This window comes from Agelaius phoeniceus, chromosome 5, assembly GCF_051311805.1.
Source record: "Agelaius phoeniceus isolate bAgePho1 chromosome 5, bAgePho1.hap1, whole genome shotgun sequence".
Taxonomy (NCBI): Eukaryota; Metazoa; Chordata; class Aves; order Passeriformes; family Icteridae; genus Agelaius; species Agelaius phoeniceus.
Window position 1 is genome coordinate 18,284,090 of NC_135269.1, and position 16,329 is coordinate 18,300,418.

At 40.1% G+C, this 16,329-nt stretch overlaps 1 protein-coding gene across 1 annotated transcript in view; it reads right to left on the reverse strand.

The window, feature by feature from the left end:
* The window catches only part of VWF (von Willebrand factor), a 117,868-nt gene that overhangs the window by 57,934 nt on the left and 43,605 nt on the right, over positions 1-16,329 (reverse strand). Inside the window, exons 19-24 of the mRNA XM_077178437.1 lie at positions 11,162-11,265; positions 7,804-7,942; positions 6,179-6,313; positions 2,746-2,895; positions 1,948-2,088; positions 226-345 (exon numbers count right to left, since the gene is read on the reverse strand). Of these exons, the coding sequence (XP_077034552.1) occupies positions 226-345; positions 1,948-2,088; positions 2,746-2,895; positions 6,179-6,313; positions 7,804-7,942; positions 11,162-11,265 (789 nt within the window). The remainder of the gene's footprint in view (positions 1-225; positions 346-1,947; positions 2,089-2,745; positions 2,896-6,178; positions 6,314-7,803; positions 7,943-11,161; positions 11,266-16,329) is intronic.

Genomic DNA, 16,329 nt, shown 5'->3' on the forward strand with positions numbered 1-16,329 from the left:
CTTGGGAAGATGTTACTTCATAGCTTAATAGGTGTGTTTTCCCATAAAGGTGCATTTTCCCTTAAAGCCTCCACTACAGGACAAGGTGAGAGATGAGAACACCAGCCAGCCTTCACCAAGTCCTATGTGCTGTCAGCACAACCACACTTTTTCCCTCATCTGTAATCAATGCCAGCACAGATCATGCAGAATTGAAGAATGTGAAACACATGACCCAATACTCACCAATTTCGTGCATTCTTCAAAGACACTTCCAGACAAAATGTTGCATGATGATTCTACCATCATCTGTTTCACTATGTTTCCACCACACAGTGGAGACATCAAGGTCTGTTCCAAGCTGGGCTTAATATTGTAAAAGACAAGCAGAGATTGTTTTAGCCTTGTCTTCAGGACCTTGGGACTCTTGAAATTGAAGTAAGAGACCCACTACCAAAGGAAATTGTTTCTCTGAGTAAAGTTTCAACCTATTGCACAACACACACAGATCCTGCTGCAGCAGAGCAGATCACCTCCTTGATTTTCTCCAGCTCCTACTTGTACCCTGAAATTTTAACTCAGATTTAGATGACAGGAAGACCCACTGTACCAAACACCAATCTGACAAATGATCATCCACAACTCCTCAGCAGGTCCACGAGGCTTAAAAATATTATCAGATTTCAGCAGACAATACCCAAGGCAGCTGCTGAATAAAAATAGCTCAGTAACCTTCCCTCCTCCCATTTAATTTATCTAAGAACAAGGAGCACTAGTATTGACACAGAATTTAAGACACCAACACCCTGCAGGTCCCGTCCTGTGCCTATGACACTGAAATGAGAAGCTGCTCCTTTTCAGTCTGACGCTGTGGCCTCACTCCACAGCACTGCAACTTTTTATTGCATTTCAGTCAAATGAAAAAAGTTACCTTCAGAAATGTAATATTGTGGCTATGTCACGCTTGCACATAATTAGCAACTAACCCAGAAGATTTCACGTGATCACAAACAAATGCTTCAGTGTGTTTGTCTGGGAATTCAAATCTTGTAAGAAAATATCTAGAAAAGGCTTTTTCCACCCCCTGCCCTGATCACTTGGACAAATTTTCAAAAGAAAAGCATTAGCTGAATGAAATGCTTTGTTTTACAAATGTCAAAACAAGTTGTTTTCAAGGTATTTTCTCGCACATTTCATTTAGAAATACGTTAGGCTTTATTTGTCAGCTACTTACAAATTTCTTATTCAATTTCATTCTTTCAAAACTCTGTATTTGGAAAATAGGAAGTAGACTCTTATGTGTAATATACTTAGAACCCCAAGAAATTTCCAGCACTGGGACATAGATAACACTTTCAGAAAGCAGCTACCCTCCCCAAGATTCACATGCAATGATGGATAGCAATAAGCTCTCCCATCCCCTCCTTTATCCTGTTTTTTTTTGATCAAGCCTTTCCAACCTGAAAATAAAAGCAGAATTAAACTTAAAAAAAAAAAAAAAGAGAGAGAGAGAGAATCATATAGAAAGAAGTTAAAGAAATTAACCTGTGCATTCCACTGTTTGTAATGGACAGACTAAGATTTGGGATATAGAAATTTGAATAGGGAGAAACAAAATTTTTATTTGAACCCACCCTGACCGAAAATTACAGTGATTTTTTTTAAGATTAAACTCTAAAATGAGATTTCCAGTGATAGCTGGATTTCAAACATCTGGGCTGGATAACTCTAGGAACAGTCTCAGCTAAACAAACTGGCTACCTTAACATTCCACTGAAGCCAGGCAGCCCAGAAGCCTTACATAAGTTAATTGGCCTTTTACCAGATTTAAAAAAGTAATATTTTTTGGCAAAAACATGGAGGAAGGAGTTAATTTCTACTTATTTTAATCCTTCCAAAGCTCTTTGTCCACTCTTCACTGATAGTGTAACCCACACTAATTAGTTTTCACAGTTCATTCACAATTACCTTTGCAACATCAGCACAGTGGGAATTAACTTTCCAAGAATTCCCAAAGTCAACTGGATCTACTTCAAGATGTTCACTGCTGCTGGTCAAATCATTGTTTTGAATTCCATCAAAATTTCCACACAGACCACACACTCGATCCTTGCAGGGAAAGAAATATAGAAAGCATTAATCTTACAATTGTAGACCAGCTTAGGGTTTTGTTAAGAAGTCTTTTTAGCCTGGTGCTTTAATGCCATGAGGTTCAAAAACTGAATTACCCATGGCCTTGCCAAGGCCACTCAGACAGACACAGTCTCTCTCAGAGAATGTGTAGCTCCCATTCCCACTCTGCTTTGCTAAAAACAGGACCACGCTGTCCCCAGGGACTCCCAGAAAGAAGGACTCCTCTAATCAGCAGTGCCCAGTGGCTCTGTTTGGAGTGTGTCCCTACAACCCCATTTCATTTTTGGAGATTGCTGTCCTATCACCATCACCAGTAAATCTGGCTCTTATGCTGCTCTTCTTGAATTCAGAAGAAATCACTCCTGGTTATTCTGAGGTCCCACAACACTCATCCTTTTCTGTCGTAACTCATTTCCAATGATCCAGGATTTGACCCTTATAGCTGAACAACCAGGAAAATAAGGCAATTCTACAGTACTACCAAACAACCCCTCAATTTTTGAACAAGTGCCTAACATACCATGAAAATCTACATTAAAAAAAAAAAAAAAAAAAAAAAAAAAATGCCATTCCCCAGGGACAGGTTAAGTGCATTCTTTAGTGAGAATAAGAGGTGGAGCAAATACCACTTACTTTGAAATTGCCTTTTAAGATAATGGAGACCCCCATGGCCAGGTCCCAGGTCACACTGATGCTTTTACCCAGTAAAATGATGTAATAACGGCCAGACTTGATGACATCTAAATTATAATTTTCACCCTTAGGAGGTACCCTGATGTTTACCTGAAGGAGAGAAACACATTGTACTATCAGCAGTGTCTCTAATTATTATTTAAGGTAGGTGATTTTCTCAGTGGGACATGTTAACAGGTGCTTCCATTCATGCTGTTCTCCAGAGAGTTTCCATATACTATCCAGATGCTCCAGAGAAAACCAGAAACTTGGGATACAAGTACAGACTTTCAATCTCATCCCATTTCCAAAGTCTTTGAATGTGGTCCCAGGGTATAACACACAATGCCAATATATGAAGCAGGGCTGATAAAGACAGGGTATACTCAATTAATCACCAGTTTAGTATTGGTCACTGGTTCACTGAATAATTACTTGTTGGTTTGGGCTTTTTTTATTTCAGCTTTTTAGGAAACTTAAGAATTCTGTCCTTCTGCTGTAGTAAGAACTGGCAGAACCACACATATCAGTGGCCTCTGAAAGACCAGTCTTATTCTGGAGTCAGGAATTTTCTTCTCAACTAATTACACCTACAGAAAAAATGCAGAGAGGTTCCTTTTGGTATCTATTCTTTTTTTCCACCACTTTCCCTTCCCCTGTGTGCCTCTTTCATTTTCCATTTGGCTGCAAATTCACTGCCTCCAGCTACTAAGAATTTAAGAGATTAATTTAAAATGCTCTCTTTCACACCACAATTCCCTTTCAATGGGAACTCTAAGAGGAATATTAAACACATTTGAAAAGAAAAGTCTGGCATGGCTGTTACTTTAAGCACCATATTAATGCATTAACTGCTTAGTTCTGGAAGTTCTTTTAATCAGTAGAAATAGCAATTAATGTAAGGGAGAAAGAAAAGCCCAGAAACCATTTACCCACTCTCTTACTTTGAGGGCAAAATACTTCCTTATCCCACTATTCTTTCTTGCTCAATTCAGTAAAAGCTCAGCACAGTAATTAAATTCTTTTAATCTCTGAGCTATCATCAGAAACATTTATCCCAGGAAAGAAAGTTTACATCTTCCATGGATTTCCTAAAGAAGGTCTTCATTGTCTTTAGGGAAGATATTAAAAGATATTTTAGGTACCAAAAGAGCTAACTTTTTAATTTTCTCCCATGCCCAACATATTACTACACTTGACCACTTAAAATTCTTCAACAGTCTTGGTCTTTCCAAATTCAGAGGGTTCCAAACCACCAAAGAGGACAAAGTTGAGCTGGGAGGTTGACTTAAATTACAGAATTTTTATGTTTACGGAGGCTTTTTGCCCAACCACGAAGTCATAAACTTTTGACCTTGCAAACTTGCAGATTTGTTTCAGAAAATAAAAAATTATTTCATTTTGTTTTAAATGTCAGCCAGAACTGTAGCATGTCAATTAAACCCTCATTTACCAGCAGCAGTAGAAGCTGCTCTCAAAACATATAATCTTAAAACAATGTTAATTGGAAACATTAAAATGGCTAAAAGAATACCTGATTCTTCTGCTTGCTTCTAAGGATTCTTGCAGAAAAAGAGTGTAGAAAGTCATTACTGAATAAGAATTTGCCTAGGAGTCTCCATATCCATTGGTTTTCTTTAATGTCTCTTTTAGTTGTTGTTTCTAAGAAAACTTGCTCTGTATATTATTACACTGAGCCCTAAACTCTCCAAAAAGACAACTGAAAATTCACTCAGGGTCATGTGGACAGTGCTGTAATACAGACCCAGGTCTCACAAGGACAGGCTCTCTCAAGAACATCCTCTCATGCTGGAGCTCCTGGATGCCTAAATCACCTGCTGTTATCTTCTGGCCCTTTCTTACATATCCAAATGGAATCAGAGCTTTTCTGAAAATCTGTCATCTAAAGAAGCTTTCAGTCAAAGTCCAGCTAGATGGAATGATCCCTGCACTGCTATTTACCCTCAGCCAAGTCAAGGATTCTTTAGCAGTAGAAATTAAAAACTGGACAACCAATATGGCTTGTGTTCATTTCTGCAGCACCCAAAAGCCTCTATGGATCCTATCCTGTCACGGTGCACTGCACAGACACCTTTAATAAAGGTCATGTTTTTGTGTTCCTGCCAAGGCATGGTGGCAATTTGCAGGCAATTCCAAACCTGGTACAGCTTTGTCTGTTAACCCAAAACCAGGCAAATGTAGAGTGGTTTCACTGGGAACATTTTTGCAAATGTCTGGTCCAGACACCAGCTCAGAGCACAGGACTTCTGAAAAGGCAGTGACTGAAACAATAATCCACTACACCCCTGCAATGGCTAAGCTCACAGGCAGTGAAAATTGTTACAGTGCTCGAGGCAAAGGGCTGAACCCTGCCCTCTGGAAAGGTCATTTCCTGCTGGGAAGGGACATGGGAGATGGAAGAGATTCTTGGTCAATTCTTCCATGTTTGTTGGTAGCAAAAAGGAGGAAAAAGAAGAATATAGCCAGGTGGATATTCCATCCAGCAATTTAACAGGACAAAGGACAGCTAACATTCCAGTATCAACTTGTTGGAGCAGTGACTCTTTTTTTTTGTTCACGTGTGTGTTCAGTCTTTCAGCTTGCTAAATTAGTTCTGATGTTTTATTAGCCACAGGTCAGTCGTCTCTTAGCCCTTCCTTGCACTAAAGTTGCTGGAAACAGGCTTTGACAAACCATGTTTAGAAAGGATCTGAAGCACCCAATACATGAGGGATGTGGAGCTGTTGGAATGAGTCCAGAGGAGGCCATCAAGATATCAGAAGGCTGGAGCATCTCTGTCATGAAAAAAGACTGAAAAAGTAAGAATTGTTCAGCCTGAAGAAGAGAAGGTTGCAGGGAGACTTCATTGCAGTCTTTCAATAGCTAAAAGGGCTACAAAAGAGCTGGAGAGAGACTCTTTACAAGGGTCTGGAGTGGGACAAGGGGAATGGCCTCACACTAATAGAGAGCAGGGTTAGATTGGATATGAGGAAGAGATCCTTCCCTGTCAGGGTGGGGAGGCCCTGGCATAGGTTGCCCAATCCCTGGCAGTGTTCCAGGCCAGGTTGGATGGGGCTCTGAGCAACCTGGGATAGTGGAAGGTGCCCTGCCCATGGAAGGGGAGTAGAACTGAGTAATCTTTCAGGTCCCTTCCAACCCAAACCATTCTATGATTATCTGAGATGAACTGATTGGCATCAAGAAACAGCAGAAATACCAAAAAAGCATTATACCTCTGGAAGCAAAATGGATAAATATAATCCTGCTAACCTGATCGTTTTATGATCAAGAACCCCTGAGTGTGAGGTCATTCCTGCTTCAGCTTACTGAACAATCTGAAATTATTTTCCCAAATGAAAAAACAGGAAGGAAAGAGAAAAGAAAGTGTACATACGTTTCCACTGAACAGCTCTATTTCCCCTCCTTCATACACAATGATAACCCTTTTGGTGCACTTTTCTCCAGTGAAGCCACAACCTTCATTTGAAATGAATATCTGAAATGTTCCAGAGTCACCCTTGCAGAAATCCTATCAGATAAGAAAATAAATGAGTCAGTAATGAAAAACACACACAGGGAAAAACACAGAGAAAAAAGAAGCCTCAAACAACACTGTAATCTGTGGTCAATAGGATATATATTGTCATGCTAACTCTTCCCATGTTCATTTAGTTTATTCTTAGCACTGATATTCATGTCTTAAAGAGTGAGGCACACTCTGCCAGTGACACAGATATGCATAATTTGGAGAGTATTTTTTTGGCAGGGAGAATCCACCATGTTACAGTATCTGTGATATTTAAAAATGTATGATGGGCACAGGGTACATCTGAATACACAGATAGCCTAATGTATTGATTTTCTTCTAAATCCAGAATTTCTGAGATCCTTGGAGAGTTCCTATGACATTTACATAATAATTCACATCTCTCTGGCCTTTTAGATTTTATTTTTTGGTTGTGTTCATTTTTTTCAATACACACCTTTTCAGAAAAAGGCCCTGTGTGGAGCTCTCTGTGTCTGTCATTTAAGGAAAACCAATCTGAATTCCATTTTCAGTGGTTTTGTAGTAGCCTATGGTATTGCTGCCCATAAGACCTTTACACAGAGCTCTCAGTGGTGGCAAAGCAATCACTCCTCAAACGTAATCCAGCTGGAATCAAGGTGGGAGCATATTTCAAAGACCTAGGCAGAGGCAGGTTGATCACACCTTCCTCCCTAAGGAGAACTGCAAGGACGAATGTGCCTCATAAGGACTCTGTGGGAAAAATAGTAACCCACCCAAGAAACACATCCAACTGTAACTGCAGAATATTGTTGTCATCAATCAGCAGTGAATCCATCTAGTTTTGGAACAAATTTTCAGATAAATCCTTGTTTGCACAGACATTTCTAAATACATGATGATCTGCATGTAGATGAGTCTTTATCTTAGTTAACTCTACATTCTGGCTGATTCTGCAAATAAAAAGTTGGGTTTAGTGTGCTCTGCATTTATCCCCCTCTCCTCCTTGCTGTGAGGAAAATGGATATTGTCAGGGGACTCCAAGCAGGTGGTGCATGGAACAAGACAGGGATCATGCTGAAAGGAATGAGAAGAGCCTGTGCTCTGGATGCATTTAGGGAAGGTTCATTGAGCATTCCTTGTCTCACTCAGCCAGACAGCAAGCTACCACTTCTGGATAAAAAGCAAAAGAAAAAAACATTGATTTATGGATAGCCAGAATTCCATTTGGGAGATGAGATTCAGACAGCTCTGCTCTGTACCAAAGTGCTCTCATAAGGTTCATGATGGCCAGCTGGACACATGACAGCCTGATTTCTATAGAACAAAATTCACTTTTCAAAATTCTCAAGACATCTCTTAAAACATAAATAAGCTCTATTTTTCTCTACTATACATCTGGCTTAGTAATTAGAAATAGTTAACTGTGATTTATCCAAACACTGGGCTTCTCACCTGGGGTAAAACTGTTTTTATATATCAGGCAGCTTTAGTATTTGACATGCTCTTCTTACCTGAGCTAGCACATACTGGCAGTTTCCTGGAAACTTATATTTCAATCCATCAAATGTCAAGTAATGAGCTGTACCAATAGCAGTGCAGGTGCCATCACACAGATTTTTGGTGCACTCCCACTTCCTCCCCTGGCACACACTGTAACAGAGAAAAGGGGGCAATGACAGTTGTCCTTATGTCAATGTAAATTACAAGCAAGAGAACGCAAAGTGCTTTAGGCAAATGAAAGTGCCACAGTCTCTGCCTCCAGGAGCTCTCTACCACCAGATGAGAGGCTCTCTCATCAACATAAATCAGCATATGTTAGCAGTGGGTGCATAAATCCAAAGAGTGCAAAGATTAAATGAATAAGGGATGTGTTTCTCTGCTTCTTACAAGCTGCAGTGTAGGACTCTGGGTGGTTTGAATTTCCCTGTTACAAAATAGGTCAGGACAGAGTCTGCTGGAATATTCTTTTATACTAGAATTTGCTGGAATATACTTTTATACTAGAATTTTATTTAGGATATGCTGCTCTGCTCCAAGTGCCCTTGCTGCAAAACAGAGCATCCACCACTCTTGCCCTTTTCCAGAAGTATCCTGGAGGAGCACAACCTTGCTACAGAAGCTGCAAATATGAAAGGGGAACTCTCCCTTGACATCCACAGGCTTTTGATTAGTGAAATAAATTGATTTGCTAACTAGCAAAAGGCTGAGCAAATAAAGTAAAATCATTTGATTTGCTAACTAGCAAAAGGCTGAGCAAATAAAGTAAAACTCATAATCAGTGGAGAGTTAGAATACCATTTCACACAATATCTAATAATAAATATTTAATAATTAATAAGCAATATATTGCTGAAGGATGGCAAAACATTCACCCACTAAATGCTCCATGAATACAGATGGACATCATCACTGCCCCAGGAATTTTCTAACCAAGCTCTGTGAGGGCAGGGAAAGAGGAATTATATCCATACTTTACAGACATAAAAACTCAGGGATAAAAAATGTGAAGTACTTTCCCAAGATCAAATTGCTACCTGAAGGAAAAACTGTGCACTGAACTGAGTTCTCTAATAATGCCTTAACCTGAGCACAGATATTATTTAATCTTGTTAACATTTTGCATCATAATAAATATTGGGCAAGAAATTTTCTTCAAAGAAGAAACTTCAGTAACATGAAACCTCTTTCCCCCTCTCCTCTGCTAACAGTTAGACAAGAGCAAAATTTTGTAAATACGCGCATGGACAGTTTATAAGAGACGTGGGGTGGTTAAATTCAGATTAGCAAATTTCTGCAGTGCACTGCTGCACAAGTGTGACTTCAAAATTTTCATTGAGCTCCACAATGAATTCCCAATACATTGCATAACAGAAGGTTTGCCACTGGCTTAGGCTTGGAGACATTCCGGTGTTCATGAATTAGGGTGTCCCATATGTCAAGTCAGATGTAAATGCCAAATCTGACACCTCTCACTCATATATTGCCTTTGCAGGTGTTCACATCTGGCTAAGAACAAGTGAGAATGAGAACTCCTGCAACAGCAGTACAAAAGGCAAAAACAAAAGAAAAGGAAGATCTCAACCTCCAAAATGCAGACTCTCAATTCTTATTAATTCTCAAAGCAATAGTAATTTCCTATACGACTTTCTATATTACATTTTCAAAGTCACATAGTGCAAAAAAGCCCTAGTGACATTTTTGAAGGGACCTTATCTCCAATTTTACTTCCATTCATGAAAAACACCTAAAACTTGAGGAAGAGCTTTATATCAGTGAGAAAAAGCCTGATTTCTAACATTTCCTTGACCCTAATATTGAAGGAAATTCTATGTATTTGATGAAATATAATTTACAATGATATTGCCAGAATTGTGGGCAGTTACAGCAATGAAGCAACATCATTATGATTACCTTAAGGTCAAAGATTATATGAATACTTGACAATAAAAAGGCTGATCATGATTATTGTGAGGAATCTTGCAAACTTTTTAACACTTGGAAGTTTCACACTGTACTCTTCTTGTTTCAATAAAATTTTCATGGTGCCTGTTTTTCAGCTGAGTCACTTTTACCTAAATGCAATGTAAGCACATTACAGAGTATGTACCTAGACAAAAACATCAAATTCTCTTCCATCTTTTTCCCTTTCAAACCTATTTTTCCCCAGATTTAATTACAGTACATGGATTCACAATGTTATATGTAGCTGCAAAGGAAAGAAATTAAACAAAGCACTGGGAGATTAATATTTCCATACAAAACCTTCATCCAAGACTAACTCGTGCTATTTAGGAGTGGTCCCACTAGTTAAAAAATCTTGAAATCACTGTTATTCAAAGAGCAGTGTACCAAACAAAAATCAAGCAGTGGACTCTCTAGTGGTGCTGATTCTCTGACACAGCTCCAGCCAGTCATACAGAGGATGACAAACATTGTTCCTGGGGTTGCCACAGAGCTGGGCAGGAACATTTACGGTAGAATGCATAACAGATTCTCAAGTCTGAGTTCAAAAAACCCCCAGGATTTTCACAGTGCTGGTAGCTGAATGTCCTACACCCTGGACTCTTGGAGCTCTGAAGGAAAAGAGCACCATTCCCCCCCACCACACACATGGAAAAAAAGTACCTCAGTGCAGCCAGTGTGCTGTGCAGGAGAAGGAAAAAGTGGCCCACTGTACTTTACCAAAGGCTGTGCTGAGGGCTTCCCTCCATGCAAATTGAGCAGCCCAGAACTCCCCTTTGAAACTATAAATCCTTTTCTAGCAACCAAGCAGGAAAATGGTGAAAGACATGGAGCACTCACTCTTTTCTTCTAAGAAAGTAACAGTTTTCCATCTATTTTCATCTTTTTTAATATATCAATAGATAGAGCACTCTTTTGAGATATAAGAGGTTGACCCTGTCTCTTCCTAGTTCTTTATCATTTCCCTGAAGAGCTCCTATCACATTACAGCTGGTGCATCATGCCCCTTCTGGCTGAAAAGTTCTGATTTGACGGGCCTCAGACAGCCAACAAAAAGGGAAACACAACTGCAAAGCTTAGTGAAAAAGCCCAGGCTCCATTCCTCCCACCCCAGAGCATATAGGTCCTAAATTGTTATCTTGTGTTGCAAAATCCACTATCTAGTGCCTACAGAAGAGTTGAACAGACACACAACTATTTGTAGGGCACAAGGCAGAGGTTGCCAGGCATTGCAAGGAATTTTATTGGATCTTTATGCAACATGCAAAGGGAATGTGCTGTCTGTGCAATTATTAGGCTGCAAAAACTAGCTTTTGCTAAAAGAGATCTGTTAAATAAACAATATTTGGTGTTACCAGAAACACAGCAGACCCCCTAAAGAGAAAAAACATTCTTCCAGTGGCTCACCAGGTGTTGCAGTCCTTAGTCACTGTTTCTCCTTTGGAATACTCTCTTCCATTGTGGAAGCACGGGCACCTCTCAGGAGCAACACACTTGTTTTCATGTCGTACCTAAGCAGAACACACAGTTTGTCACCACCTGGGGTTGCTGGGACATGGTCACGTGCAGGGCAAGCAAGCAGCCAGGAACAAGCACAGAACGTGTGGATGGAAAATAAAAGAAAGGTTGAACAGAATAAAAGAAAGGATGAAGGCTATCCAAGGTGAGAAAGGTACAGTACTACTAATACTTTTAGCCATTAACATAAATAGAGCTGTAGATATATAAATCACAACTCGCTCCCACCATCTCAAGCTACTGGGAGAAGAGATGACATTATAGAAAAATGGCACAATGAGAAAGTCCAGGATGCAGTGGACCAGGCTAACGTGAGTATGGAGAGCAGGTGAATAGCTTCTCACACACAACAAACTGGAAAAGGGCCTACTATAAAAGCAAACAAAGGGCCCAGATGGACTAAAAATGGAAATAGGAACATCAAGGAGACCAGAAGCCGCAGTGCCTGACCCACCCATGTGCAAATGCAGGTTCTGTTGTTACAGACAACAGCCCCTTGACAAAGCCAACCCTCTATCAACTCTCCTCTGAAAATTGCAGTAATTACTCATTTTCTTTCAAATCCCTATTTATTTCCTGGAAGGCTGCATAAATATCAGTCCACTTGAGGCATTACTCTGCTCTCTCTGCAACAGGTCCTGTTGCTAGGATATAGGACATTATCTTCTATCCAAATTCTAATTTTCACCCTTCTGATCCGAGTTTCTCTTCATATAAGAAAAAATCATTTATGCTACTTAAACAAAAAAAAAAAAACAAAAACAAAAACAAACAAAAAAAACTACAGCCAAAGAAAAACAAGTAATGCCTTTAGACTATTCCGTTTTTTAATTCATTTTCTGTTTTTGGGGGGTTTTTTTTGTGATTACTTTCCATTTTTAAGACCCCTAGTTTGCAAGAATCAAACATAACCAAAGCTGGCTATCCTGACTTTTCACTCAATAGCAGTTCTGGCAAAGCCAGGATAGGTTTGGCTCTGGTTTCATGGAATACCTAAATGGAGAGTCCTTCCCCTTCTTCGCATTCAAAAGTCACAAAATATCACCTTCCCACTTTAAACTCTTTCTGCAAAATCATTAAAATAGTTTCTTTTTTACCATTAAATATGGGCCAATGAGATCAATGTAGTCTGAATGCCAGGTTAATAAAGAAGAACACCTTTGCCTCTTCCCATGGGGACCTAGAACTGCCACATGGAACAACTCACAAAAAAAGATTGCACAGCGCAGAGACCCTTCCTTCATATGCAGCCCCACATGCTCTGTGGCTTATGGAGAGCTGCATTATGCCAAATAAAATCACCTTAATAGAAGCAAGATGGAAACAAATAAATGCTTTTCTAGACAATGGAGCTACAGCTCTGCCTTCACCTTTACAAAGGATGATGGGAAAGTCCAGAGAAGAACAGAAAGAACAGTTCAATACCTTCTTTCCTTCCTTCCTGGTGGTATTTAGGAAAAAAGCAGGACTATGACCTCATATTCGTGGCTACATTTCTGAATTTTTGCAGAGTGTTCAGCAACACAGTTCACAATACACTTGAGGGCTTGCCTCTGGATTAAAAACTAGGGATTAGACATTTGGTTAGTAAAAAGAGAATCAGAATCTCTTCTCCTTGCTCCATAAAAACTGGTAGAGACTGGTATTAGCATTTTTATCACAACCAGCGCAGCAGCCATAAAGCCACCAACAGAGGGAAGAGCACCTTGTCTTGAACACTGACAGAGTAGGTGGGTGGGATTCAGCAAGCAGGACACAAAAACCCCAAGTGGACTTTGACCAGAAGAATGCTCATTTTTTTCTGCAAAACTCAATGAGTTATGATTTTGTTAACAGTAACAGACAATCTATTGGGCCGATTAACACCCCATCCAAAATCTGGGGCATATCTGGCAGCCTGCTGCCATGGTGCACTACAAGGACCATGTGGTACTACAGTACAAGGACAGGAGTACTATTCATAAGCAGCTGGATTTTCTCTGGAAGTCTCTCAATCCATCAATAGACCGCAGTTAATACAGGAGATTTAGCAGTCCTGAGTGCTTGAGATGACAGGAGGCAGCAGCACTGGGGAGGCAACTATACAAAAAGACGGAGGTTTGTAATGAAAACAACAGCTGTTTGCACCATTTAATGTCCTTAGGATGATGCTCCGCATCCATGGGATTACAAGTGGTTGACTAACAACTCTCCCATTACTTGGGGATCAAACAGAAATGTCTGTAATTTCCTTGCTCTGTGTTTTTAATTGCTAAACCTTGAAAAATCTTGCAAAAGGAAGGACAATATCACAGGTTTCAGAACCTTTAAGATTCTCCTTACCCACACTCATAGGAGGTGATTGTTCTGCTCCGCTCTGCATGGTGCAGCCTCACTTTGAGTCCTGGGGGCAATTTTGGGCACCACAATATAAGAATCTAAAGCTATGAGAGGGTGTCCAAAGGAGGCTGTAAAGATGGTGAAGGGTCTGGAGGGGAAGACACATGAGGAGTGGCTGAGGGCACTTGGTCTGTTGAGCTGGAGAAGAGGAAACTGAGGTCAGAGCTCAGAGCAGTTCTGCAGATTCCTCACAATGGGAAGAGGAGGGGCAGGCCCTGATCTCTGCTCTGATGGACGAGGGACAGGACCTAAGGGAATGGCTGGAACCGTGTCAGGGTAGGGTTAGGCTGTTTAGGAAATTTTCTTCCCCCAGAGGGTGGTGAGGCACAGAACAGGCTCCCCAGGGAATAGTCACGGCCCCAAGGCTGCCAGAGCTCCAGGAGCGTTTGGACAATGCTCTCAGGCACAGGGTGGGATTGTTGGGGTGTCTGTGCAGGGCCAGAAGTTGGGCTGGACAATCCTTGTGAGTTCCTTCCAAGTCAGGAGATCCCATAGTCCTGAAATCCAACTCAACCTAAACTTTGAACTCTCTTGGTCAACACAATTTGATGAGTATCCCTCTGTCAAGGGAAGCTCAGACATTGCTCTGTTCCTCCTGACACATGCGTGGATTTCAGTGGAAAGTCAGCCAAATATATGAAGAAGCATGGGATTAAATAAAGTAGGTCAGATGAGAACCCAATAGTTAATAGGCTTTAGAATAAGAAATTGGTTTGGGGAACAAGGGACCTTAAAGATCACCCAGTTTCATCAGCAGGAACAACTTCCACTATCCCACGTTGCCCAGGCCCCATTCTACCTGGCCTTGGACACTTCCAGGGATGAAGCAGCCACAGCTTCTCTGGGCAGCCTGTGCCAGGGCCTCAGCACCCTCACAGGGAAGAATTTCTTCCATAATTTTTTTTTTTTTAACTAAAACAGCCTCTCACTCTTACTGTGCAAACAAAGAGAAATTAACAACATGTCAGAAGATCGAAATGTGTTTACACTTGACTTCTCTTTCTTAGGTTAGCTGCATGTCTCTAATATTTATTTGACATGTCCATCTCCTCATGAAGACATTGCAACATAGGATAGGCCCACACTAAAAAATATACAATAGAGAAATCAAAATAGTCAGGTAAATTTCAGTTTAACAGTTAGAAAGAAAAAAAAAAAAAAGCCTTCCAAACTTTCCTGGTTAAGATGTTTAAGATTTGTAGGGTTTTTTCCCTTTTGATACTAATGTATCAAAGTTTTAGAAATAGTTTTATTTCAGCAGTCAGAATGCAATAAAATATTTCATTTAAATTTTAAACCGTAGTTTTTTGTCAGTTGTTGGGAATAGAAAGAAAGTAATTTTCTACTTTTGGAATGTCTGGATTTTATGCTCTGTGATTGTTCTGTTCCTCTCTTTCCCCAGAAAGGTGGTTAACACTCAATTCGTATATTTATTAATATTTTCCAATGGGAAAAACTGAAGTGCAGTAAACTAATCTGAGAAAGCCTATTTTCCCCCACACTTCTGCACATATGTTATGATCTCTCTTTTCTGCTGTGCAAGAGGGTGACAAGTATGGAGAATTTCCCACCTTCCAGATGATCAAAGACAGAAGAATTATTTTTATGACATATTGAACATTTTTTATTTGTTAGAAATCAAAGCAATATAAAATTCTAAGTCAAGATGAACCAGAAAACTTTATTTGAAAGAAATTGAAAGAAAGTTTGAAGCTGAAAGTTTGGAAGAAGTTAAAAGAAATTGTGTTTTGTCTTCAAGCTAATAAGTTACCTGTGAGCATTGATAACTTTCATATGCTACTGTATCACAAAAGAAAAGAAAAATCTTCAGTAAGAGGGCACAATTTCTTCCAGCATGATAATATGTGCAAATATTTATGGGAACACGTGTTAAGTAGCCTGTTACTTCCCACAGACTTTCCTGCAAACAGCAGCTCACCTCTGTGAGTTGCTTGTAAATTAGGCAGGATTACAGCAGACTGACAAGTAAAATAGTAATTCCTTTTTCCAGTCCCTTTATTGCTCACCTCTGTTGTACAAGCCTGGAAAACACAGACTTTGATTTGACTCTGAAGAGCTTTGTCTCTGTGCTCCCAGAGGCTCTGTGTTAGAAAAGGACAGGATGGAAAGGAGATCCTGGTCACCAACCAAATCCTTCTCTAGTGGGGGAGCACAAAGCCTGATTGCAGAGCACAGAAATAAGAAAAAAGGCTCTCCCAAACCTCATCCCATTGGGTGAGGAGAAGGAAACTGCTCTTTGAGAATGAGCCGGCAGCTCCTGTGAAGCCAGGAGTCAAAGACAGGGCAAACAAGACAGACCTGAATGGGGACTGGGCTTGATCCTGACTTTGCATGGCAGTGGTTACAAGACCATTTCTACATGGGCTTCTCCCATTGTGGCTTGGATGCAGCTCGTGATTTTTATTCTCTGCCACAAGGGAAGCCAATGAGAACAAGTAATTCCAGACTGAGTTTAGTGAAGATTAAACCATACTGTCATCTAGTGGACAGAGAATTTATTTTACTTTTTTTTTTTTTTTAATAGTGAGCCTGATTCTTCAATTCAAAACCTGACAAACCACCTTGTTGAACTCAGGTGTGTTTCACATCATTGCAAAGTCAGCTGGAGTCTCCAATTCCAAAAGGCCAAAGACTGCTCTCTTGGCAACAATTTTATG